The sequence below is a fragment of the Epinephelus fuscoguttatus genome, linkage group LG7 (genome assembly GCF_011397635.1).
Source record: "Epinephelus fuscoguttatus linkage group LG7, E.fuscoguttatus.final_Chr_v1".
Lineage (NCBI taxonomy): Eukaryota > Metazoa > Chordata > Actinopteri > Perciformes > Serranidae > Epinephelus > Epinephelus fuscoguttatus.
Window position 1 is genome coordinate 24191092 of NC_064758.1, and position 27039 is coordinate 24218130.

At 42.1% G+C, this 27039-nt stretch overlaps 3 protein-coding genes and 1 long non-coding RNA gene across 4 annotated transcripts; 1 reads left to right on the plus strand and 3 right to left on the minus strand.

Moving 5' to 3' along the window:
* Nucleotides 1-306: 306 nt before the first annotated feature.
* Nucleotides 307-7238, minus strand: LOC125892342 (protein lifeguard 2-like). Its single transcript, XM_049582304.1, has 12 exons — nt 7022-7238; nt 4941-5031; nt 4761-4849; nt 4545-4609; nt 4384-4437; nt 4224-4274; nt 4098-4137; nt 3922-3959; nt 3633-3720; nt 3386-3481; nt 1820-1873; nt 307-1719 (listed from the first exon to the last, which is right to left on the minus strand). Exons 1-12 carry the CDS (start codon nt 7034-7036, stop codon nt 1570-1572), a joined length of 831 nt encoding a protein of 276 aa, XP_049438261.1. The 5' UTR covers nt 7037-7238; the 3' UTR covers nt 307-1569.
* Nucleotides 7239-7849: 611 nt separating this feature from the next.
* On the minus strand, nt 7850-10569 carry mfsd5 (major facilitator superfamily domain containing 5). The gene is made up of 2 exons (XM_049582303.1): nt 10424-10569; nt 7850-10028 (listed from the first exon to the last, which is right to left on the minus strand). The coding sequence occupies exon 2, from the start codon at nt 9945-9947 to the stop codon at nt 8499-8501; it is 1449 nt and encodes a 482-aa protein (XP_049438260.1). The 5' UTR covers nt 9948-10028; nt 10424-10569; the 3' UTR covers nt 7850-8498.
* A 37-nt stretch (nt 10570-10606) lies between these two features.
* Nucleotides 10607-13647, plus strand: LOC125892343 (uncharacterized). Its single transcript, XR_007449731.1, has 3 exons — nt 10607-10657; nt 11888-11935; nt 13608-13647. It is a non-coding gene; the product is annotated as an uncharacterized LOC125892343 (long non-coding RNA).
* nr1d4a (nuclear receptor subfamily 1, group D, member 4a) lies at nt 12335-25671 on the minus strand. Its single transcript, XM_049582300.1, has 8 exons — nt 24948-25671; nt 18013-18312; nt 17831-17919; nt 17379-17523; nt 14608-15191; nt 14324-14509; nt 13979-14189; nt 12335-13839 (listed from the first exon to the last, which is right to left on the minus strand). Exons 1-8 carry the CDS (start codon nt 24967-24969, stop codon nt 13643-13645), a joined length of 1734 nt encoding a protein of 577 aa, XP_049438257.1. The 5' UTR covers nt 24970-25671; the 3' UTR covers nt 12335-13642.
* Nucleotides 25672-27039: the final 1368 nt, after the last annotated feature.

Genomic DNA, 27039 nt, shown 5'->3' on the forward strand with positions numbered 1-27039 from the left:
GAAGAGTGCTGGTAAATAACACACCTAAGACGTGCATTGCATATTAATGACACAAATGTGTTGGCAGGTAATTTAATCATAGGAGAATATTTATAATATCATTAAGACACCTCCACAACGTTTAGTTGTTTGGGCTGAAAATATTAAACTGAAATTAAGCTCCCTATTCTCCAATGAAAAGTGCCATAATTAGTTTTCCTAAATGGATTTCATAAATTGAGTTTCTTAGTAATGAAGAATAGTAGTAAAGGTAACGGAGAGGTGTCAAAGCATTTCATTATTTATCAAATCAGACAGACCCAGTGATTCCATTCATACACAATCACCCTTTAATAAATCAACACAGTAACACCAATGCTCCGGTGAAATGCAGGGTGCTCTGAAAACAATACACTGCATCAGTATCATCAGATGAAGGTAATCCAAGGCCACTTTAGACGACTTGCAAATTAATTACAAGCTCCACGCTTACCATTTTATATAACACACTTTCTGAAATATATCATTCTGTCATAAAAAAATAAACTTCAAATGTCATGAAATATACAGCATTCAAGCCCTTCCACAAATGCAGGCCTTATCAAAAGTTAGAGTAAATCCATGCATGTTTGGCACTGTCATGTTTGTATTTAATTGTCACCACTTCAAACCAACTAAATAGGTTCAATTAATATTAAGACCAAAAACTATAATGCCGACAATCAGTGTTGGCGTTTCCAGTTCAAACACACGTTAGACAAATAACATACTAATAATAAACAACACAAGAATGTGAATGCAATGAATGACAGTCTCAGAGTTAAATGGAGTAAAACCAACACATATTCAATAAATATGAGTAACAAATCAAGGCAGAGATGAGTAGCTACATCCTAAATCCAATATAATATTTTCAGATTGTCATTCAAAAGCAAAATAAAATCCCCTACCCTCCAAAAACAGTGAAGGGGTTTCTTATTACTCACAGTACTGAGACAACATTAGACATGCTTGAGAACACAGGAAGAGTCACATTTGTATTAAAGTTGTGCTTTCAGTCACAAAATCAACACCCACAGCAACAGCCCAAAGATAGGCCGACTACACTTAGTATAGTTACGGCTTTTTAAGAGTCATGCATAATGTATAATAGATCTCTTAAAGAGCTCTGACATCTATTGTCTGCAGGACATTTGTGATATCTAGGCAGGCATGGACATGAAGACACCCATACAGCTTCGGATGAACATTCACAGTATGTTTTATCTACGTTAAATGGAGGAAGATTACTGATTGTTTCTCGCTGGTAAAGCTAGTAAGCTAACCCCATAATGTGGCGTGGGTTCACAACATGCTAAAGAAGAGGGGAAAGGCAGTAGATATTTTGGATGTGAATGTTAACGCACATCTATGTACATGTATAGCTGTACAAAAGATTCACAACCTATTTGTGGCCATATCAGTATCAGGCAGAAAAAAATTAAAATAAAATGGAAAGCACTGCTATCACAATCACCAAAATTTTAAAAGACTCTTATCTAGTCTAAATTCCCATCCCTTCTCTTCAGGTAAGAAAGGTGGGGCAATGGGTTACTCTTGTTTTGTTCCAAAGATTTGGAGGAAGAAAGAGAAGATGTAGATGATATCCAGGTAGATGTTGAGAGTGGCGAAGACATACTCTTCTGGACTCAAGGTGTAGCGCTTGTTGCCCATGACGAGCTGGGTGTCAAATGCCAAAAACTGCAACAGAAAATAAGTCAGTAAGTAAGACGTATTGTTTTTTATTTCTGATTCTGATAGTCAATAATATACAATCATGTCCATCAATAGCGGCTCTTACCATGGTAAACAGGATGGCTCCCAAGGCAGCGTAGGTGGCGTCCAACCAGGGTACCTAAATGGCAAAAATGACATGATTAGATGCGATGCCAGTGTTTAGATAACCACATGAAAGGTCCACCATGTAACATCTGAACAGAGGTGGGAACAAATAGCCTATATCATAAAGTATCATATTATAAATTACAAATACTTATTACTTATGCTTATAACATGTATCAAAATCAAATACAAATTAGTGGTGTGACAAAATGTATACAAGAATATATTCTATACAAATCGATATTATCACATTTCAGGCATTTAGTAGCCTTAATATGGGTTTGACCTTGACACAAACTTTACATGGAAAACAATAAGCTCTGCTTATTTCTCACATCGGCATATCTTGGAGGTGATAGGCTATGAATTCAGGGGTGCATGCTAGATGGTTTCTGTCAGTCAAAGCAACCACTGACTAAATGAGTGAACAGAAAATTGACACGCAACCGGAGGAACTGAACAGTCGGGCCACGCTGATGCACAAGTTCTTTAAGAAGACTGGGCGTTAAGCAGAACGGTCTGACTAGCTACAGTCTGAGGTCTCAAGACTTAATTGTGTTGCCTGTACTTAGTGCACAGACTGAGCTGGGAAAGAAAGTTTTTATGGGCTCTGCTCCTCTCACTTGGAATAACCTTTAAACTATGTGAACTGGTCTCTCTGTCTGATTATAAAGCTCTCACAAGTACAAGGATGAATGAATCAGTTGGTTCTTGACATTGTGTGTAGGTGTCCTTATATTTCTTCTTGTAGTTTGGCTGTAACTTTCTGTGTGCTGCTGTGTTGGCCAGGTCTCCCTTGTAAAAGAGATTGTTGCTCTCAACGGGACTTATCTGGTTAAATAAAATAAGGATGCCTTTTTCAAGAGCAATAAATATAAATGCCACGGAGAAAGTACATTTCTAAAATCTCCAACTTTACAAGCAACCAAAAGTGCAAAAAACATAACCATTACAGCAGAGATGGTTACAGTTCAAAGTAGTAGAAGAGAAAGAGAAGCCTCCCCCTCCACCCTACACCAACAACAACCTAAAAAAAACAGTATTCTTCTTTGTGTGGTCCCTAACACTGCAGTTTGGGGGAATACAAGTGCAATACGATAGTTCACAATGAGCGCAGGGCATGCCACGTGATTCCCTTACATTAAGCCAAGACTGTGATTGCTCAATCAATCAATCAGTTTTATTTATGAACCCCAATATCACAAATCACAACTTGCCTCACAGGGCTTTACAGCATACGACATCCCTCTGTCCTTAGGACAGAGCAACTGAGGAGGGATGCCTCTTCCAGGACGGAAAATACAAATTACAAAATACTCAAGGTAATTAGATATGTATTCTAAATAAATTTCATTGAAATAATTCCTTACTATGTGTTTGCATTAGTCTTATGTCAAATATTTGCCAGACTTTACATAATACTGAACGTAACTACTGTACTGTAATCTTGGTGTCTCATCCTCCACACACAGTCTTGCATGACACTCAACTGATGTAACTGCTTGTTTTGGATCGTCATACTTACATATTGAAAGGGAAGGACGAGCGCCAGCACCAGTCCAGAGATGAACATGACCATGCAGAAGACGAAGAGCACGCCTTGGTATGATGTCACATCAAGCTGGATGGAGAAAACACATGAAATCAAGATGAAGTATGTTCATCCAGAAGCATGAAAATCTGACACACATTAATGAATTTTACTCTCAATGCTGCATATAATATATCACATAATATAAAAGCACAGCAAAATAAAAATGACATTTTCTCACCTTAGTTTGGAAGCTGAAGATTGTGACCAGGAGACAGACTGCTGCTGTGATGCCCAGACACATCACTACTGACTTGGTGTTATAGAAGCTATTGAGACAAGAAACATCCAAACAATACATGCTGAGAATGTTTCAAGAAAACTAAAACAGAGTTCACAGCACAGTTTTTGGCCATACACACAACCTCACATACTACGAAGAACAAAACCATTATCTGGATGCAGCAGCCATCATAAGAAGAGTCTAAAGCAGAGAGACAGAGACAATGTAAAGTAACTCAAGACAGTACCTGGACAGCATCCCTGTCATGTAGGAGAGCGAGAGGGTCTGAAACAGGATATATGATAGTCATGTGAGAATGCAGGCACTTGTGTAAAATCTCAAACCATGTGTGGTGAGCATTAACTTTCATAAAATATAAAAAAAAATGTATTAGTTTTAGTTCATTTTAGCTGTTGTACTTACAAAGATGCACAGCAGAATCAGATTCCATGGAAACTGTCTCCTGTAGGAGTGAGTAATACAGTTTTAACATTGTAGGCGATTTACTTTTTTATGTTCTACATTTCACTATGACAACTTTTACCATACCTTGGTGCAGAGCAGCAAGACAGGGTCAGATATGTGACAAAGAACACAGCACTGTTGGACAACAAAAATATTGTGTCAGTTAGACAGAAGTGACATGAATCAAAAATGTACAGAGTAACTCTGTATTCCTGACTTGACACTGACAAACTGTGTGACTTACTAAGAGGCCCAGTACCAGCCAGGGTTGGCTTGAATGTAGTCCTTCACTGGGTCACTAAAAGAAACATAGTCTTTGGTTAGCACAGTACCCAGTGAATGTGATCAGAATTACCTGTTCAATATTGTTAAACATGAGAGAAAACTGGTCTAACTAACACTCACCAGAATGTGAAAAGAGCCACAATAGCGAGGGTGACCAAAAGCTGGATCATCAAGATGGCGTACACCTAAAAGAAAGCAAGGCAGAGTCAAAAAAATGTTGTAATATTGTGGACGTGGTATGTGCTGGTTTAGTTTAACAATGTTCATTTGAGGTAAATTATCAGTGATACACTCACAGCAGAGCTAATATTGTGATCAATGTGAAGCTTTTGATACCTTACGGATGAAGACCCTCCTGATGTTGCGATCATCCCAGGTGAACTCTGTGAGCATCTCAACATCATTGTAGCACGGAGCACTGGTGCCTAGACAACACATTTATGTTGGACGTCAATCTATTTGTTGAAGATAATGACACAGTAACTTTATCACCTAGAGGATTAAGTGTTGCCATACCTGCCGTGGCTTCCTCATAGCTGGGAGGAGCTGGTGGCACTAAGGCCTCTCCACTGGAGGATCCATTGGTGGACTTGTTTGCAAGTGACAGCTGATACAGCAGCACAAAAGACGAAGAATTAATTATCTTTTAGTTTATAGTCGGCTGCACATTTCAGGTGAAAGTTAATCAAGATCTGAAGGAAAAAACCCTGCATTTAACAAGAACTTGGAGCTGTGAAAGGTTTCAGATAGGCCTGCTCATCTACCAGTGTTGCATATGTTTATACTGCTCCTCAGAGTAACTAGTTAACTAGTGTGATACACATGCATATAATCTCTCCTTGAAAATATTAAGTTGTAAACATTCATGGGTCAAACTAAGGATCACAATATAATTCAAACCATTTGGCATGGGCAGATTATGAGACAATGGGCCCCTGGGCTCCCACTACCTTTTCTACACAGAAGCAAGAAAACCAGACTTTGTAGTGGTTCGCCTATTTTTGCGTCTCTTTGATATGATTTTGTGTCTTTTTGAGGTAATTTCATGTCTTTTTTTTTTTGGTAAATTTAGTCTCTTTGTGATCATATTGTGTCTCTTTGTGGTGGTTTTGAATCTCTTCCTGTTTGATTTGTGTTCATTTGAGTAACATTTTGCAAGTGAAGTGAAGTTCTCCTTGGCCCCTGAGCCTGTGCCCATTAGACCTGTTCAGTAACCCATCTATGCAATTAAGCACTATTACAAGTGAGTCATACTGCGGGAGCTTCTCCAGCTTGTTAAATGAAATATGAAAAGCATAAAGATGTTGCTGTGTGTGTTGTATTGTACAAGGGTGAATTCTAATAATTTATTTAATCTGTTTAACTGTAGCAGCACTGGTAAAGCAAATGTTTTTTTATTCATGATTTGACAATGTTATAACTAAGCACAGGCTCAATTATTTGGTGATACGTTATTGTTTGGGAGCTAGATCCAGACATGCTGTAGTTACTTTTTTTGTAATTAGTGCTCCTCCGCCAGGAAATTTGGAGTCAAACACTTAATTTCCACTATTCTTGTGAATATTTATGCATAAATGTTTGCCTTTTTTTGTATTAATTTATGGTGAAAACATCTTTCATTTCATAACATTTCATTTTATCAAAATAAAAGTCATTTGGTACTTTAATGTTTTTTGTTTTTTGGAGGGCAGGGGTAGGGAAGATGACAAATGCTGCACATTGAAGGGGCTGAAATCTGTACCTATATGGTAGATACTCCAGCCTTAATTACATCTATTTGACTCGAAATGCAGCATTGTAAACAGTATTTTGTTCACTTAACCCACTTTTCCATTGAAAATGAGTGCTTTGGATATTGTTGTAAATTATTCTGAATCTCATTCAATGGTAAATTATGGAAATCCTAATAATAATCATAATAATTACGCTCTGCATTTAAGCTATATAACGTTTTTAATTACACAGAGTGATTAAGGTACTTGGCCTACCAGGCTGGACCTGCAGTCTGCCCTGCCATCTTGTATTTTATACTTAAGGTCATGCCCCAAATCCTCGGGGAATATGGAGATGTGACTACTTTCCTAACTAGAGTTATAGTGGGATAAAAACATCCTTTCAGACTGCTTTTTCAACCTGCCCCGGAGAGAAAATCGGTTGTCATGGTGACGCAACATGGTAGACCAGTCTGTGACGCATTTCATTCACATAAACTCCGGTTTCACTCCACTGCTTAACACCACAAAAATACATCAGCATACATGGCAAAATTTAACAAGGATAAGACACCATGAGTCGGTTATGTAACAGCTATTTTGCAGCTAACATTACACAGAACAAGTAATTAAAATCCACTACCCAAGTTCTAGTTATCATTCATTGTAATGGATATATCTAATGGTATGTACAGCTGAATAGCCGACATTGCTATTAAACATTTCACAATAGTGAGTCTAAAGGGAGACACGCATGTCAGTAGGCTGTTATATAATAACCGAGGCCCAATACAGAAAATCCAAAGACAGATCTATTTTAATTGTCGTAATTAAAGGTAGAAAATGACCAAAATATGGACTGAATTCCATGATGCAAACTCATACCTTGCCCTGTGTCATGATGCCTGTCTGTCGTCCCGCAGTCTTCCTCTGTGTGCCAACCAGTCAATGGGGCTGTGGTGTCTCCTTTCTTGATAACGTAGTTCTTGCAGAGTCTGTCTGAAGGACTGACAGCTGTGAGAAACGACCTCGGATTGATAGTGCTCTTCTTGCTTGCTCACACTGGACACCCTCTGACGATTTAGTGATGTAATCCCCAAACAACGCAGTTAGGACTCGTGCAGATACCCCTCCCTCACCCACGGAGGGATGTTCTAGCAGCATCCAGGTGAAGCTGCACCATAGAGAAAGGCTGGGACTGTACCACAGCAGCAGGGAAAACGGGGAGGACGGATGTCTGCGTGGTGCGTTATGAGGAGAGGAGTCCAGAGAAATCTGGAAATACGGTCTGCAGCAAAAACTAGGAAAGGGATAATTCTAACTTTACTCAGTGCTGAATAAAATGTTGTCTGTGGGTTTAAAATAGGTCTGAAATTACCTGGAACACAAGTGGCTTATATTTAGGGAAGGTGAACAATTTATAACTGTAATTTTAAAATTAATTTCCATTTATTATCCACATAGCATTCATTTAAATAAGTGCAGAATTAAATTAAAAAAATAGTAGTTATTATCTGCTTAGGGAGTATTTACTGCTAATACATGTTCCCTTAAAAAAACAATCCCGATATATGATACTGCATCATGTGGATTATTTAGAAATCCCAACTGATACTGCTGAATAAATATTATAAAACTTCAATATGTGGCAAAACAAATTCTGGTTACATCAAACAACTATTCATTATGTACAATATGTACACTTTTATTTAAAAGTGTAAAGAGCACAGATGTGTTAAAAATACAGAAAAAAATCCTGTACTGTAGATGGTGCAGAAAAAGCATTCAAAGTCAAACTTATCAACTTATTTCTTGTTTAAATTTAAAAAATAACACAGACACTGGAAAAGAAAATACAGAAGTATTGTAAGAACTGACATTCAGATTCTGGTCTACACGCTAGTTATCTTTGGATATTCATTGAGCTCTCTGTGAACTATTTTTACGTCTGTTTTTAAACATATGATGGAGCTACTATATTTCTGACGCTCATGGGGATACAGACAGATGAAAACAATTATATGCTGTCAAACACATCTGTGGACACAATGTTATCTGGAATACATCATGGAATGATGCAGGAGTTTTGGACACTTCAGCAGTTTGCTTAACAAATGAAGGTCGATATGGCCATGTTCCAACGGACAGGAAAAACAAAAAAGTAACAAGGCAATATGTAAAAAATGAAAATTCAATTGAATTTTAATCTCCCAAAACACCCCCTTTGGACTTTAATTTCCTTCACTGATACATATGGCAAAATATAGACTTATGACTATTCCAGTGGAACACATGAGGTCTCTACTGGCACATTACATTTGAAAACAGTAAAGCATAGATGAGTGTAATGTGGTCCTTCTATTCAAAACATCTCCCCCTCCCCTCTGGTTCCTTCCAGTCTCAGGTCTGTGTCGTTTCTGCCCAGAGTGAACAGACTGACTACAGCCATCAAAGCTGCCAGCATCATAACTGCACAGCCTCCAAACATGTGTCTGGTGCCGCTGCCCTCCTCCCCTGCACCTGTTCCTGATATCTCCCCATGAAGCGCCAGCAGCCCCAGGCAGGCCAGCAGGTGCAGAGGCAGCCGGAACCAGGCCAGCACCCCAGCGCGCTTTTCCTCTGGGATCACCCTGCCCTGGAGAAAGCTGACTGCAGGGAAGTAGAGCCCACAGGCCAGCTCCAGCAGCAGGAAGGCCAGGAAGGACTCACGAGGTCTAGGTTGGCCTGGGGTAGTTGAAAAGGTCAGCATGAAAAGGGAGAAAAAGGCCATCAGCACAGCCAGGCAGAGAACATGGCCAGGCTGTAGACGGTAGCGTGTGGAGGTGGCTAGGCGGTAGAGCAAGGAGCCGGCCATACTGGCAGCCATCAGACAAGAAAACACTATTCCCAAAGGAGGCCCATGAGGGTCCAGTACCGGGGTCCACAGGAAAACAAAAATGTAGAGGACACTTTCAAACAGAGCTTGCACTCCACCTAGGAGCATGACTCTCTTGTCTGACAAAAGGCAGCGCAACCCATCATGGCAGCTGCGTGAGAAACGGGCCCTCGCAGACAAACGGGTCACACCTCCATTTGGAGCACCTAGAATAAGTTTATGTTTGTCTCCCTCGTGGCATTCTTCAGCCTCTTCCTTGCCCCAGTCTGTTAGTACCACCCAGCCACAGCCCATCAAGCAGGGGACCGCCAGAAGAAAGGGGGCCACTGGTCCTAGGTGGAGCCATTCAGCCAGCAAGTTAGCAACCAGCCCTGCTCCCACGGCGAGCCCATGATTCCAGGTAGCAACTTTGGTGAACGTACTTGGGATCCACTCCTTGGGAAAATCATGGACATCTACATGACGGTGTACGTACCAGGCTTCAAATGTGGTGGTGAGAAGGGATGTGGACAGACCCCCCAGGATCCGACCCACAATCAAAACAAAGTAGTCTGTGGACAGCTTGGTGAGACAACAAGCAGAGTAGGACAGGCAGAAGAGAAGACATGTCTGTCTGCGGCCCAAGACTTGAGGGAGCCATCCTGAAAAAGGAGCAAACAGAACACAAGAGGCCAGGCCACACACATATAAGATGGCTATTTGAGATTCCAGGAAGCTGTAGTGGCGGTACAGTTTGTAGAGGTAAGGACCCTGGAGCCAGTCTGCCCACAAAGCCAACAGGTATGCCCGGAGGAATATACTCTGGAAGCGACGGAAAACTGGGTTGGCTGTGGCAGTGGGAGTAGACTGAGGTGGGGTGAGACGGCGTGCTGCGAGCTCCAGGACAACACACAGGGCAAGCAGGAAAATGATGGCAAGATATGCTGTCACCAACATGGTGTGATAAACTGCACCCACTTGAGGTCAAACCTGGGGTCCCGGGGCGTTTTCAGCTCTCTTCTTTCTATTTCTCAGCACCTGAGGAGAGAAAGGATGAACAGGATGTACATTCAGAAAGATGAACGTTGACGTTACCGTTGAATAAGTTGTTAATCTGTCATGTGAATTCGTAGCTAACTTTGCTAATAAGCTTGAACTCCAACGAATTTAGTTAACTACTCAACTAAAATTGCATTAATCAGTTACGGAAGTTACCTGCATCTATGACGGAAAGCTTGACTTGTGACAGTTCAGTTTTGTTTACTTAAACACGTAGGCTACAGCGCTCGAATGTACCTATGCTGCTGTTGTTTAGCTAGCGCTAGCATCCAAGCTAAGCTGCTACTGACGTTAAAATAAAACGTTATAACTTCCGTTGCTATCCTGCCATACGTTTCCCACCATATTGCAACATACTATATGATATATCTTACCGTGTCGTTTGACATCGGTCCCATATTAGTTTCACGACGTACCCAAGTGATAACATTAAACATATCTGTCGATAAGTGATGGTGTATAAACGGCTACATAGCTAACAGAGCATTCACTTCCGGGATCCGGGATCTGTGATCTCTCCACAAGATGGCGGCACTGCTTTGCTTTCTGAGCTCTAGGGGAAGGCGAAAGTTGTTGCCAGACTTTCTCAGAGGGCCAGACCACTCCAGGTTGGATTTGATTCATTTACTAAAACTTGGTCATTTAAAGGAACTAGCTCATGAGAAATAGTTTGTAGTTTTTCTATGTTTTTTGATGAAGTCCTGTGACTCCAACGTTACAAATGTGTGCAACATGCCAAAGGCTAATGACCATGAGCTACTGTTGCTCTGCTCTGTTTGACCTAGTTTTAGCTTTGAAGGCAGTCACGCCTCTGGGTGACTTTAACATGCACACCCAAACAGCGTACAGGCTATAAACCTGTGTTAAATAATGACAGTGCCATCCAGCTAATGCAAACTGTAGTTGTATGTAGTTGTACTCATCCCTGAGATCTATACAGTCCTAACCAGTGGTGGAGGAGTACTCAGATCCATTACTTAAGTGAAAGTACCAACAATGTAGAAATACTCTATCGCAAGTAAAAGTCCTGCATCCAGAAACCTGTGTAAAGGGGAACACCACCTACATTAAGAATTCCAATATGTTATTTCCATGGCCCTGGAGAGTTCAATCAATATTTGTGAATGTGAGCTACCCTCTCCAAGAGCCAGTAGTCTTAAACTTGTGATGTCATCAAGTATGAAGTCTAGAGCTGCTCCATAGTTAATGTATGAGAGCCTGATTTTGTGGACCCACAGATGTTTGTTATTTTTTTAATAACCAGATGAGCTTTATTCTACTGTAGTGCTCTGAAACAGAAAATGAACCCATGTACTCAGAACACTCCCCTGGCTGCTCTCAGTGTCATCTGTGACATATTTTCAAATTAATTTTCCATGCAGCTGCTCCAGATTTTACACCCTATGACATCATAAATTTGGGTTTTAGCACCCTAGTTTTTTTTGATCTGGGAGAGAGTGTTTCATGTTGAGGCTACTCATATTCTTTGACTCTCTTATACCATAGAAATAATATGTATGAGTTTTGAAACTGGGCAAAGGTCCCCTTTATAAGCAGGGTGCAAAACTAACTTTTTTAACTACAGCCAAATGGCAAGTGTATCCCCAAATTTTACCAGCCACTCAATAGATTACCATTGATTTTTTTGGCTAGTGAGGGTAGCAAATCTACCAGCCACGTGCATATTTTAGCAGCATTTGGCTAGTGGATGGTGCTAAGTTTGTACCCTGAGTATAAGTACTCACAACAAAATATGATTAAAGTACTAAAAGAAAAGGTACTCGTTCTGCAGTAAAATGTCTCCTGTGACTGATGTATTATGTATATGCCATTAATAGATGTAAGAAGATGAAATCTGAGGGGTCATGAGATGATTAATGGGAGAGGTAAGGAGAAAAAAACAAGTTCTTCTACACAAATATTTGATTTTTAATGTGTGAAATATGTAATACTTTGACAACTTTTGGCCCTTAATAGTTATTGAAATTAAACGTGTGAGACATTTGAGGGGAAAAGTCTCTTTGGTGCTCTTATGTAAGAGATCACGAGTCAAAAAGATTGGAAACCACTGGTACAGTATTTTGTCTTAACAAGGTATTATATTTTACAAGATTATCTTATGTTCTTATATGAAATCTTAGGCAAATAGCCTGATGTAGTGTAGTAAAAAGTACAATACCTCCCTTTACTAAACTGTAGTGCTGTGGAAGTATAAAGTAGCATAAAGTGTGGAAGTGCCACAATACTTTACTTAAGTACAATACCTGAATGGACACAAAAGAATGACACACAAACAGAGTAATACATAATTTGAACTTTATATCATTATATCATTTCTATTTAGGAAGAAAGATTTACAAAATGTACAAGGTGTGCTCAATCAGCCTTAATCAAACAAGCAAACAGTGAGAAGACCAATCAAACACGATCTCTCACCCAAAAATATCTCTTGTGTTTGTATGACAAACATTGGGGGCAGAGGAAGGGTGCGTGTGGAGTGAGTGCTGGTGATTTCAGGGATTATGCTGGTTGGTTACATCATCTGATAGCAGGAAATGCGTCGAAGATGTCTGAGAATCCCTACTACATTATGCTCCTGTGCAAAGCCCCCTTGGCATGGCCAAACCCCCACCTATTACAGGAAGGTCACTACATTCTTCTTTACACCGAACTCATCCGTCCGATCCCTCACATCAGTTCAGTCATTGATATATAGACATTAGGGTAACATAATATTTACAGCAACAAAAATTAACAAAGGAACTACACAACCCAACATGCATGGGGCGTCTCCATCAGTCCAGATGTCATATGATATAGTGACACAGACACAATGTTTCTGTGAAATAAAATAAAATGCCATTGACTTATGAAGTTGGCATATTCAAACCCAAGGTGTGCCGAATGCTTTCTGGAATAGTAAGAGACAGAATGAATCCTATTGTGTACAAGTGACATGTTAAAATAGTGGTCTCATTCCAGTACTAATGCAGATAGTATGTTTGTGAAACAGTGATACACAATTACCTTAATATTTCAGATTCAGCTATGTATTATATACAGGTTCCCTTTCTCTTAACACAGACTGACATAGTCAATCATCACTAATGGTCCCTAAATATAACTCTTTCAACTGCTGCTTAGTGATGGCCTGTTGATACTGTATGGTTTTAAGGAATAAACAGAAGTGAACTGGCTTTTATTCTTAAGTACAATGAGTATTATGAGCAAGTGCACAAATGATTTGTCCAAAAGGGTAATACTAAATCTACATGATAATTTATTTTTTTACTAGAACAATGTCTGTCAAGAGTTGTTGAGGTTTATGTGTATACATGAGCTTGTACGTGTGTGTTTATTCATCCCAAAGCGTAGTATGAAGATCAATAGTGAGTCAAAAATATGTTCGCTGCTGCCCTCGGTTATCCTGAAAAACACTCCTCAGATTGCACAACTCCTTGTTCCTCAATTTTCAAGGAAGTCCTCTCCTTGGAAGATGATATCTGTGCAGATGTGTGTGTTTGTGTGTGGTGTACTTAATGTTTCTCTGTAAAACAGTTTGGATCTGTGTGCTCCACGAAGAAGCGGCCTGCTCAAGGGTCGATGCGAAAGGCCAACAGTTTGTCGGAGTGCAGATTGTTGAGGGTGCGCAGGTCCGGCAGGCGCAGGAGGAGTTTGGGGAAGAGGGCAGAGTCATCTGGGCGACGGCGAGTGATCAGTGACCTTAGGGCACGGATCAGACCCTCCTGTAGCTGTTCCACAGCCCGCATGTCTGAGATGCCAGAACGATCTGAGGAGCACAGAGGATGCCAGTGTGAGTGGTTGACAGACACAGTTACAACATTATTGGTTTATTAACAAAGCGTCGCTGCCCTGCAGCTTTTGCCACTGTATTTCTACTCATTAAGTAAATAGTGTGCCTCTCTCACCTGCAGAGACCAGCACCACAGCCATAAAGAGGGCCATTTCATCAGGCTCCAGCCCCAGGGAGCCCAACTTCTCGCTGAACTCAAACATTGCGTCCAGTAGAGAACCCATGCCCAAGGCCCGCAGAGTGGATAGGGGGTAAGTCTGGCCATTCAGGAAGGTCACCGTACGCTCCTCAGCATTAAACAAGGTACAGAACCTCACCATCAGAACCTAAACACGCACGGTACAGAGACAAAGGAACACAAAGATAAGTCTGAACCAAATAATTACATGAGTAATACCTGATGAGTCATAAATAAGGACTCACATACTTTAAATAAATCAACTGGAATGGCTGTCATTACCTGAAAGGTGCCTGATTTGAGCAGCATGACTTGGTCTTGTTGGCTAAGCTCTTGAAATCCTGGGATGCCCTTGGCAAACTCTACCACCTCCTTGACAGCAGGAGTGAAACACTGCGAGAATGATTCCCATATTTCCTGACTCGTGCGCTCTGCCCCTGATATGGGCCATGCGTTGAGGGGACAGGCCTTGAAGGAAAACAAAGACAGAAAAAATCATAAGTTGTTGGCCAGACAAAATACAACACAAGAATCTTGATCTAATTTAGTATGCTTACTGCTCTTACCAGCACTTTGGCTCCTGGAGCTAATTTCCATGGGCAAGTGGGCTGGTTTTGGGTACTTCCTGCATTGCGGAAACTGTTATGATTGACAGAGGTGGCCCTTTGAGAGGTTGTACTGTTGGACTGCTCATGATTCTGGTTTGTTGACACTAGGTAGGTATAGCGGTTGTTTTCCACATTGTGGAATGTAGCCTGGTTGTCATTGGGGGCAGCTGGGCATAGAGTGGCAGACGCAACAGGGCATGACTGATAACTCTGTGCAGGGTTGGGGTGAGAGGAGACTTGGGTAAAGTTGGCATCCTGAGAAAAGGAAGATGTGTTGTTGTTGTTATTGGTGGTGATGTTAGCCCTCTTGGCTGCTCTCTCCTGGCTGTTGTTGTTGCTGCTGGTGAAGATGTCACGGTAGGCTCTGGAGATGGCCCCAATGGCCTCTTTTGAGTTGCCATCTTCTGGGCTGCTGGGAGCATCCCTCACCGAAGATGAGTCCATGTCCATGGCAGCCGACTCGTTTAGGCTGTTCATGTAGCTCTGCATCTCATCCAGAAGTCGCTGCTTCTCTCTCTTGGGGATGCGGCCAAAACGCACAGCTAGTGAAGACACAAGAAGCAAGGACAGATTAGCTTTCAGTCATTGTGACAACATGGACATTAACACTGGACATGTTTTATGCCTTATGTTTTCAGAGTTGTATGTTTTTTGATTGGAAAGAATGCTGTCTAAAATTTCATAAAATTATGATATATGCCATTTAGGAAAGACAGGACTACTACTGTTACTTATGCCGGCTATAAATTAGATTAAGCATGGTGAAACAGTTTCCTGTTACACCTCTTTATATATACATAAGAAGCATGAAATCACCTTAAGTGTTGAATGATTCAAGAAGAATCACACAAGTTGTGAGATAAAACTTCTCTCTCCTCACCCATATCCCCCATCCCCCATTCCACAGTAACCATCAGCTGGAGAGGCTATTTATAGACCCCCTGCTACCATCTGCCTCATCCTCTCCTCTATCCACCCCTGTCTCCTTCCTCTCCCGCTCCCTCCCTCCGTTTGTAAGTAGGGCAGTGGGGCAACGTGAGCGTGATGTCACTGGTACTGAGATCGTGAGAGGGAGAAGGATGAGAGAGGTGGGCTTGAAGTGCATAAATGAGTTGCAAAGACAGTAGTGAGAACATAAAGAGGACTGACATGAGAGACGGTGATGCATGGAAAGTGAGAGTGTATTTGTGCAAGATGTAAGGCAGGAAAGTTGAGCTGGTACAGCTTCAAAGACTTTTGCAAGTATAGCATGTCTGAATCTTCTTTTTGAAAGTGGAGCAGAAAAACTGTATAGCAATTCCCATATGTTATACGTAAGCACTTTACATGAAGCCACAGTGTTTGGTCAAGTGAAGTGACTTGGCCCAGTAATATGCACAGTACATATTGCTATGTTTACCAAATATACAGTAATCTGTTCATTGCCAGCAGGGTCCCTTGATGAGGATAGGGCCAATAATGTGGCATGAGATTAATCCCTTTCATCACGGTTAAAAAGAAGCAAATGCAGACTAGCAAGCCGGTGCTCTAAAAATGATGCTCTGGTTAGAGGAAGAAAAGTGTGCCATCATGCCAACGGACTTAATAATTTGCCTATATTGCAGAGCCAAAGTCACACAGCTGCCTGCTGTGAAATCAGGGTGTACTATTTATTGTGGGCTGCAGGCAGTTGCATGCGGTTTTCCTGTTTTCGTAATGATTGAGGCAGAACAAAAAGGGGTTTCTAGGTTGTGGTCCTGAACGCTTTCGAAAATCACCTCTAAAAGGGGCGACCTGACTGTTTGTTCTCTCACTGAGTCGTATTTTGCCACCCTATTTTCTCCGTGCACCAGAAGTGTCAAGCACATGCAGAAATAACACTAACCTGTTTACTAGATTAGGCAATGCAGGGTACTGGAGGGTGGAGATAAGCAGAAACCATACTGAGAGGAAGAAGGCAGGCAAACTACACCAAGTAGGTCATGATGTATGCGTACACAAAAGGCCCAATTCTGTATTGTTTTTCTAGGTCAGCCCAGCTGTTTTCTTAATCTGCCATGATAGGTGATCAATCAATGTTGAGCTATCAGAACTAAAACTAGGTGATGTGAGCATCACGCCTGATAAAGTCTGTCACAACGGCTGGCTGTTTTCTGCACCCTTTGCTTAATTGTTGCCCTATCCCTCATTAATTGCGGTAAGATATTCTGTGGGCATACACAAGGTAATCAAGTTGACCCTGTTCCAATTTCCTAAAATAATTCCTGTGTTTTCTGCAGTTTTCCAGATGATAGATAGCTTCGGGGACTTCAAGGCTCCTCTTCTCATAAATCATTGTCTGAGGGGGAGACGCAAGAGAGCTGAGGGAACATGGTGGGTACGTGGATGGGGAGGGGCTGTGCTGAACAGGAGTGTGGAGTATTGTGGGAGGATGCTGTAAAGGGCATGAGAAAGACACCTAGAAACTTAAGAGAGAGTAGTACAAGGCCAGATGGTAATCTTTGGCAGTGCAGTGACACAGTAGAAGGGCAAGGCAGGTGCAGGTCTGCTGATAAAGTGAGTGACTGAGCCAGTGGCACGATGACCTCAAAAGACTTTCCGCATTACATTTTTCACACAGACCTACATATTAGTACCGTGCCTCTTTCAGGCTGCCCATTTCCCTGCTGCTTTGGCTAATCAGAGCACTGTGGCATTCTGGCAGAGCTGCACGAGGGCCTCTCTCGTTAAAATGTGTCAGGATGTCTCACCATCTCTTGACATGCCAACGGAGAGGCATTTCTTGAAGCGGCAGTGCTGGCATCGGTTGCGGTTCATGCGCATGATGAGACAATTCTCATTCTTCACGCACATCTTGTAGTTGATGTTCTGCTGGATGCTGCGGCGGAAAAAACCCTGAAACAAACAAACGAAAAACAATCTCATGAAACTGGAGCACTGAAAAGCAATGCACTGTTGTAGCATTAATGGTCCAATACTTATTTTCTGCAGTATCAGTACACCGGTACTAGCTGCACTTTCTCACTCTCTCTACATTTATTCTGCTGTTCTCGGCTACTAACCAAGAAAAGAAGTTGTTGTTGTCACGTTATAGCCTTGTTACATTTATTTTTATCTTATTTTTTCCCCTCGGTATTGGAAATGTTACCAAATATTGGTATTTTTCAAGTTATTGTATCGAAAACAGAAAGTCCAGGCTTACCTTGCAACCCTCACATGCATGCACACCATAGTGGAAACCAGATGCGATGTCCCCACAGACTTTGCAAAGCAGGACCATTCCTCCTGTCTCTGTGGAAGGGTAAACAGGGAGTTAGATAAGCCGAAAAACTTTAATAAACGTATTCATCTTTGAGCGCATTGACACAGTGAGGAAACACTTACTTGTGAACGTTCCTGTGAACCCGCATGGCCTCTTTCCCGCGATGGGGTGTGCATAGGTATGCTGTGGAGTGGCTGCTGCAGGGGGGGCACTGTAGACATCTGGGAACTGGAATACCAGTTTGGAGGACGGGGTGGTGCACCCACTTGCCCTGTGTTTCAACGCCCCAATCTCTGTGAAGGTAACCTCCTCTGGAGATGAGGGCTGGGAGTGTGAGGAGGGTGACTGGGTCTGGTACCCGCTGGAGGGGCTGCCAGGGCTGGGACTGGAGCTGCCGGAGGACCCTGCATACAGGATGACTCCTGCAGAAAGGGGAGAGAAAAGAAGACATCAGACCTGTGAGCTGAGAGTTTGGGGTCAGGTGATTCAAATTTGAGTTAAACCTCCTAATTAAAGCACACAATGTTGAAATGTTTCATAGGAGTGGCCAGATGGGGCCACTGAAAATCTTGGGGTGGTACACCGAAACCAAAAGCCATAACTGAATTTCAGGTATTCTGCTCTGCTGTTGTAGTGCAGCCTATAGGCCTATCTATACAGCCTAACTTTGGAGCGCCCCCCTACTGACAAGCTGTGCTGACATTGTTGGAACCAAGGGATGCCTGAGGCTGTCTAGTTTCACAATATATCACTGTCTTCGGATATGTATGTATCTTCTAGCTTAAAAAATGAGCCTGCAGCTGTGAGCACCTTTCTTTAACTACCTTCCAAATAGCACAGCACATGTAGTACGCAGGTGACATGGTACTATAGACTGGCACCCTTTGAGTAAAGCTCTATAGACTGGCACCCTTTGAGTAAAACTCTCTCCTGTGTATTTTGGCTCTCTGAATTAGTTGTTTTCCCCCAACTTGTGCTTCTTATGTGATCTCTATACAATTATATCCCGCCGTGTGAATGACTTCATGTAATGCTGCTGCCCTCTGATTGTTTCTTTTTTACAATCTAAAGGTCTGTGATGTGCTCTTTTCTATTTGGACAAAAATGAGCACCCCACAGCCTCTTGAAGACACTAATATTGGCCTCCAGTTATTTTCGAAAGAGGGACCAGAAGGGCCATGGGCCCCCTGCACCCCCTTTGGCGGCGCCACTGCTTACTGATTGAAGTCATTGGCTGAATATAAATTGTATCATAAATTTAAGTTGGCCATCCATATGTTTTTAAAACCGCTCAGCTACTGTACATCACTGGATGTGATGTAATGTTGCACAAATTGCAGGCAGCAGTGAGCAGCTCTGACAATTTGCTGCGTCGTTGCCTCATCCTGAGTGCAATAGGCGTAATGTTGCGCTCAAGCGGATAAAGTGGGCGCTAAAAATACTGCTGGTAGCACAGCAACAAAGCAGACGGGCTTCCAGCAGGAGCACCAAGGACGCGTTTTTTCCCAAAATCAAATCTGCGTCATGCTAATGCATTTATATAGGGACCGTGTAAATATGTAAAGTGTTTTCTGTTGTTGAGCTGTGGCTGTTTCTGAAGTTTCGCTTTCCTCTCTCTCTCTCTCTCTCTCTCTCTCTCTCCTCGCCCTCTCTCTCCCTCTCTCGCACTTCTAGTCATGCGTTGTGGATGAGCTGAGACACGGCCTCACGTGTCTGCGGGGTCTGCTGCCTCCTCCGCTCCAATAATAGCCTCGCTCCCCTGGCACCGTGCCCAGCGCCAGCTAACAGCACGACACCTGACCGCCGCCTCACATGCATGGACTCCTGACACGGTTACTGCCCGAACCAAATCCGCAGTCTCGTGTTGAAATACATAACAATCTCAAGTCAGATCTGTGTTTACAAACACACGCTGACTGGGAAGCTCCCCGCGCATGAGGTGGCACCAAGTCTCAGCCACTGCTGTTCGTGCGCCACCAACAGTTGGAGAGTGTGAGTCACGTTTTTGCAAAGGAAAAGCCTCAACTGTATGCTGTACTCGTGTAATGTTACACTAACAACTCAGTGTACAGTAGAGAGACCTTCAGAATGACAAACTGCATGCAAATCAAGTTCAAAATAATCTAAACAAATATGGGTGCAATTTAAAACTCCATTCATGATTGGCTTGCACATGCAATTGAGTGAATTTCCAACATCCACAACTTGTGCCATAGTGCTTCAACTAACTCAGCCTTGTATATGGAAATCATGCATTAGATGCAGTCGGCCTGTTGCCCTTTGCTGCACAAGGTATTTGTTTTAGCTCCACTGTTTTGATAATCCCCCAGGCAGCACGTGTTGCTGGTTTGTTGACTCATGCCAGAGCCATAGACAGACCCAACAGACGGGCAGGCCTGAGCCTCACCTCTTCCTGAGCTTACATGCAGACAGCCACGGCCCAGCCCCCGCTCCACCCAAACACATTGCATGTCCACCTGAAGGCTCACATGTACAGTAAGTGTTTATGAATGACCCCTAGAGCCGCTGTGCTGTAAACACTGTCAATTAGCAATCCCTTTTACAGTCTGCTTTCAGGCAGTGCAGGAAGGAAACTATAAAACGTGCATGCATCATGTGTCATAGTGGAAAGGTTAATACAATTTAAATGTAAACTTTGCACGCTCCCTTCTTCTTCTTGCCCTATTGTGATTACAGATTAGTGCTACAGAAGGCAGCACTTGTCATTTGCACTCATATCTCTAGGTATCCACAATACAAAGAATAAAAACAGCACTGCTATTTTTATTCTCTGCATGGGTAGCTTGTAATATCAGTTTCCAAATTGAACTGCTGTGGAGGCATTCCCTTACTTCACATTACATGAAATTCCTTACTCAATGCCCATGTTGAGCTTAGCCTACCCGTGCAAACACTAATCTGCCTGGGACTGGAGGCAGGCAGAGAAACGTGAGCAGTGAGCTTCACAGGCGCAGCAGCAGCAGCTCCTCTCTGTTTCTCTCTCGTCCTTTATCTCTTACTTTCACTTGTTCGGCTTATAATGCAGGGGCATGGAGAGCCAGCAACACAGGAGAGATAGCTTACAGTTAAGGTGACCATATTGTGTGTGTTTGCCCTTGTGCTGCAAAGTGTATGAACACAGCATGTGGTGTTTTTATGCTATAGTAAAAATAATGTAGGATATAGGATGCAAAAAGAAGAGTTGTGCTACTGAACATTGCCAGTGTGTGAGCACTACTTGGGTGTTTGCAGTAGACTTCATTAACTCAGGCTTGTGTAAGTAGGTCAATATCACAGGAACTTGATAGAATTGTATGAGCCTCCAGCATCTCTCCAAACTGATGCAGTATCACACTCAGGCTCATTCAGTCACCAGAGGAAGTGTGTTAGAGGATCACAGAGGATAGCTGTGATTTATGAGCACCAGGATGTGATTTAAAATCTTTAGTCTAATATCCTGGGGGTTTTAGGGTGACTGAAATTGCTTCATGTCTGGCACGCGCTCTGTCAAACATAGATTGGAAAAACATCCTTTTCAGGATTGTGCGATTTTATCACCAACATGCAGCCTCAGTGTTACTAATCCGCTATCTGTTTCAGCATCGCTTGGAGAGCGCAGCGGATGAGAGGAGAGATGTTATATTTAACAGCAGAGTCACGTTCCAGCTGAAACGCACCCTAAGCGGATGTGCGCCCTGAACCGATGAGTTGGGGACAGATGTTGCAGAGTCAAAATCGAGTCAGCTCCTACCGCACTGTGAGCTGTGTGATTCAAACAGGAGGCAGGGATGGGAGGGGGGTGCTTTCAATACAAGCAAAAGGCGCATGAGGCGGGAAAACGTGACGAGAGAGAAAAAAGTTAATGCATGGAATCGCTGACCCACTGACCAAGCTCACCATCACCGCAGGCGGCATCAGCACAGAAGCGTCCGTGAGAGCGGGGAAGCGGCGGGGCGGGAGGAGGGCCCGGGTATCTCACGCGTCGCACGCGGCTCTGCGAGGGAAGCCACGTGAGGAGGCTTTTGACGGAGCTTTCACTGGGAAGACATGAAGCTGCTGCGCTCCAGCCAGGAGCCAGAGCTGCTACAGCCCGCCAGGGGCTTATAATTAAAGAGCCAAATTAAATAGCGCAGCATGTTATGCGGCCGGGTGGTCTGACTGTGCACCAGCAGCAGCAGCAGCAGCAGCAGCAGCACCGCCTGCACTGTCAACCAGGCGCTGTATCTAGTTTAGGAACAGTAGGTGAAGTATCAGTATGTGGCCAGACCCAAGTTTATACTGTGAGGGAATGCCTTTGATAATAACATTCACAGGCAACTGTAAAATCATTTAATTTCTGGTGCATTATTGCACAGTTTAATATACACTTTAGTTGTTTTCTTTAAATCTCCTCTGATAATAAAATTACCCTTCCTTCAAATATATTAGAATAGGGGAGAATGGGTGCAGTGTCCCACTCAGTTTGTTTCATTCAGAGACTCCATGCTGTCAGTAAGCCTTGCATCACATGTCCTACCATATTTTATTGGGGTACTTTATTATTATTATTTTTTTTAGATATTTCATTTTCTTTTTGTGCACAGATGTCCTGAATATATTGACATTTTTTTGCATTGATCTCAGTCTGTGAATCTTTTTTTGTGGCTGTCCAGCTTAGATGCAGTTTTTTGTCACAGTTTTGCAGCAGCCCTAAGACGCAGATATTTCATTACCCATATATTTTGGGAATACTGTTTGAATTTTTGGCTCTTTCTTTTTCTTTATTTTTACTCGCAATCGCATAATGTGAAATGTGAATTTTATTGTTAATTTCACCAGCCTTCAAAGTAATGTGGTTATTTTGAAGGCTGGTATATTATTTTCTATTTTATTTATTTTTTATTTTTTTCCTAGGGGGTAGCAGGATGACACCCCCTTTTTATATGCGCCCCCCCCCATAGCTGGGTTTCTGCTGCTCAGAATAATGCAGAAAACTTCCACCAGGGGCGTGCCAGAGGAAGAACATACTGTACATGTGTGCATAAAGTTATGCAGCTGACTGTGGGGAAGGTCAATGGGTCTGACTTTATCATATGAGCATCATATGGCAGCTAAATGTAATCTAGTTATGGTACATCTGAGCACATTTATATTGGTATCAAGAAAGACTATACACAGCTGACTCACACATCAAAGTACAGTTGAGCCTTCACATGAGGTCAACGATGTTTCATTAAAATACTGAACTAGGCAAAAACATATTGCATGTTGAACAATTTGCATAATGAAGATGTACAGTTATACATTTTTCTAAAATTTGGGAGTATGTAAACTGTCAAAACTGAGCTCCAATATGCTTATAAAAGGGAGGAATACATAACAGGCCAAGTGTGACAGTATATATCTGCATATGATCTACTTGGATCTATTTTGTACTTTGTATGGCACAAAAGAATCATTACAATAATCTTTTCAGTGAATTCAGCCTTTGCATGCAACCCTCCCACCCATTCATCTCTGCAGATGAAATGGGGGCTCTGTGTCAGCGCACACACACACACACACACACACACACGCACACACACTCATACACAACCTCATTTGATCTCCTTGACTTTATGAGCCATACAGCCCCACCACTGCAGCCATATTTTTGCCAAGTTATGATGATGTTTATGAGCTTTGTTTAGATCGCCACACTGACCTCATGAGTGAGATGAAGTCATGTGCATTCCAATAACATATTGAAACATTAAAGGTCAATGAAACCAGTTCAAGGTGCTCACTTACATTTAGATTGCTGAGAGGAGAAATATATATGTATATTACCATTTAAATAGAAAATAAGCAATGATTTGAACAGTAAAATACCTAAATAAAAGATTGCCACAAAACCAAACATCCTCTCAAACACCAGTGAAGCCCAGCACATGCAGCTGACTAATACTACAGCTATTGCATGCGATTGCTCATTTTACTGCCTTCCTTGTTCCCTGACAAACACCGGTTTGCTTTATCAACATAAACACAAAGTCATAACTCGAGTGGGTTTAGATGAGAGTAACATGTTGACGGTGCACAGGCTGCGCCCATCACCTGTGCTGGAACGTGACTGTCGCTGTTGTAAATGATTCACCGTCAATTAGTAGAGGAGAGCAGGAAGCATGTGCACCTTTGGCTGACCTCGAGAAAGCGCTGCCTAATGCTACTTAACGGATGGGAGTCCTGCGGTTATCAACCTTTATGCTGCTGGCAATGGCCTTGATTATAGAAACAAACACGCCCTTTACGCTCAAAGTGTCTTTGTTTATTCCTCCAGCGAGATGATAAAGAGGTAGTTGTAAGCAGTTAAAAGTTCTGGCTCTGGAAGATTATGATTACAGAGACAGCCAGTGTACAGTAGCTCCACGTGAGTTTGTTTTCATGGAGGGAAACAGGAAGTAGCCAGACTCACAACAACCATATGGTGCGGCTCGCTGTCAAGAGAGCTGCACTCCAGGCGCTGCGTTTTGACATTTGAACGCAGCGCTGTAACTTTTTTTTGACAAGTTTGCGTAAAGTCTGACAACAATGATGCACTTTTATGGAATCAAAGAACAAGCTGACGTGATTAAATTCCCAAAGAGGGAACTTGTGCCAAAGTGTCATAAACCAATACAATTACGCACTACAGTCAACCTCTTGCATGTAAAAAAAAAAAAAAAAAAATCACATTTCGTGCATATAAGAACTCACACATACACAATTGCACATGCAATTTCTAAATATGCACATAAATAAAATTGGAGCTTTAAGTGTTTTACACAATCAATCAAACAATACATAATGGGAATGCCACTTTGCGTTAATTAAATATTTCTTACATTTAAATAAAAGTTATATTTTATTTCAAGTGTAGGCTGAGTCATAGCTAAAATGCCATTGTTAAAATGATCTATTGATTGTTGGCAACATGAAGAATGAAACCGCTGAACAATGGTCTTTTAATCAATTCTGACTCCCAATCAGTTGAGGCATGCCAGACATTGCTATCATAATGGAGCGGTTGCCACATGTCAAATATAAAGTTGAATCTTACCTCCACCAGGGCTGTTATCCATATCTCTTGTTGATGTCAGTCACTTTAAACAGGCTTGAAGATACACGTCCGTGAATGTCACTAGACTGGAGCAAAAGTCTTTTGAAGACAGGTGAGAAAGTCAATAAACAGCTTTGCGTAAAACACCTGCTCCATGGAGCGCACAAATGGGAAGAAGTGATGGAAATGTGTCCAGTGCGCGCAAAGTTGCTTCCCAGTAAATTGCAGACAGGTGTCTCTCTCTCTCTGAGTGTGCTCGGATCTGGTCTGACAGAGGTGAGTTGTGCAGGCTTGTCTTCTCAAAAGATACCTGGATGCCTTCTGTGCACAGAATACTGCGCCTCGGGTCGAGCGCGTGTGATGTTGCACGAGCGGAGATTAAAAGATTCATGAATTCCAAGAAAGTGGAGTCAGCAAATCCTTGAACGGGGTGTCAGGCCTGACATACACACCCACTGATACAAACACCCACATCAATCACGTTTGCAGGTGAGTAAGAAATGTGACCGCCTTTCCGTTCGCTCAACTTGTGTTGTGTGTGTTTGTGTGGGATTTGGCTCACTCTTTGTATCTCGCGGAGTCCCTTCTCTCCCTCTCTCTCTCCTTCACGCTTTTGTGCCTTTTCATTGGCGGGGATCTGGGGCTGAGGGGAGTTTGATGCGCTTATTCGACCGTGGTATGTGTTCAGTAAAGCCACGCTACATGTGCGCGCTGCATGTGCCGGGGAGAGCGCTGCCCTACTGATACACATTTTATGCAAAACACAGAGCGTGTGGTGCGCAGGGATGGAGAGATTGGAGGATGAAGCACATGGACAATAGGCGTGGCTCACCGTGACTGCTTGTTCTCTGACAAGCGGCGCTGCAAACGGATGGTAAACACAGAGACACGCCAAACAACAAGCGTCAAGTTCAAAGCCCATGTGCCAAAGGAAACTGTAGATGTGCAACTAAACCTATGTCACGGCGAAAAGCTGCTGTTGGAGCGAGACGTAATGCAAACTTTTAACTGTAGCTAAAATTAAGGGTTTTGATTGTGATTGAAATGTTAATTCCTGTTTGATAATTTAAACTTGTATAAATATTTTCACATGATATTTTCAAAACTAGATCCACTCTGCACGCGTCAGTTTTCACACTTTTTATTTGTAGTTCTAATTTGAAAATGTGTTGGCGCAACTTTAAGTTCTTTAACATTCATACAGCAACAAACTTTGAAGCCTGCTGTGTATCAACATGCAGGTCAACTGTGCACAGCTTGTGGAAAGCGCCACCCAGTGGCAGTTCATGGCACTGTTACATCTATCTATCTATCTATCTATCTAGGAAAAACGTTTCTTACAGTGTCAGTGTGAGAGTACACATTGATATTGCAAACAACTAGCTTTTGAAAAAGCATCCATACACTCATAAATGTGCAGAAATCTCTATAAAAATCCAGCTTTCAGTCTGAAATTACATTCAACTGAGTATTTTTTTTTTTTTATCACTTTTTAGAAGTTTTTCATTTATTTTGATAGGTCATAGCTCTAGCGCCTCAGCTAAGTGTGAAACCAGGTTTATTTTTGTTTATTTCCCTCTATTTTCCCTCTCTTTTTACATCTCAGCTTTTGAAAATCAAATTCTGACAATGTAAATATGTGTTTTTGAGTTTTCATTCACTATTAAAGTGATACGCTATTGCCAAAAGGTCTAAGGTTATCAGAAATGACTATAATTTGTAAATATTAAGACATACTAACTAATTATACTTCCTTTTAAGTCCCCTTTTAAAACATGCTTTTATCGGACACCCTAAGACTGTCTCTTATTTCTTCCGTTTTTATACACTTAAGTGTTTTATCAGTTCTTTTAAAAGTTGTTGTTTTCATGTCTTGTCTGTTTTAATTATTAGCATGTAAAGCACTTTATAACTGTTTTGAAAAGTGCTTTATGAATAAACAATAGAATAGACTTAATTACAGAGTGATGAGTCTCTGTGGGTGGAGGGAGGTGGGAGGAGTGGAGAAGTGGTGTGGGTATGGGAGGGCACCCCTGTGACTTTGGGGATGATGGTCAGCTTCTTCTTGCTCTCGCTCTTGTTATTGTTATTT

Coding starts and splice junctions, on each gene's coding strand:
- LOC125892342 (XM_049582304.1), bottom strand. Junction 3,721..3,921: donor ATGACAGGGATGCTGTCCAG/GTACTGTCTTGA, acceptor TTGTCTCAATAG/CTTCTATAACACCAAGTCAG. Junction 3,482..3,632: donor TCTTCAGCTTCCAAACTAAG/GTGAGAAAATGT, acceptor TTCTCCATCCAG/CTTGATGTGACATCATACCA.
- mfsd5 (XM_049582303.1), bottom strand. CDS start 9,947: ATGTTGGTGACAGCATATCTTGCCATCATTTTCCTGCTTGCCCTGTGT.
- nr1d4a (XM_049582300.1), bottom strand. CDS start 24,969: ATGGATAACAGCCCTGGTGGAG. Junction 18,313..24,947: donor GGATAACAGCCCTGGTGGAG/GTAAGATTCAAC, acceptor CCCTTTCTGCAG/GAGTCATCCTGTATGCAGGG. Junction 14,190..14,323: donor TCAAATCAGGCACCTTTCAG/GTAATGACAGCC, acceptor GTGCGTGTTTAG/GTTCTGATGGTGAGGTTCTG.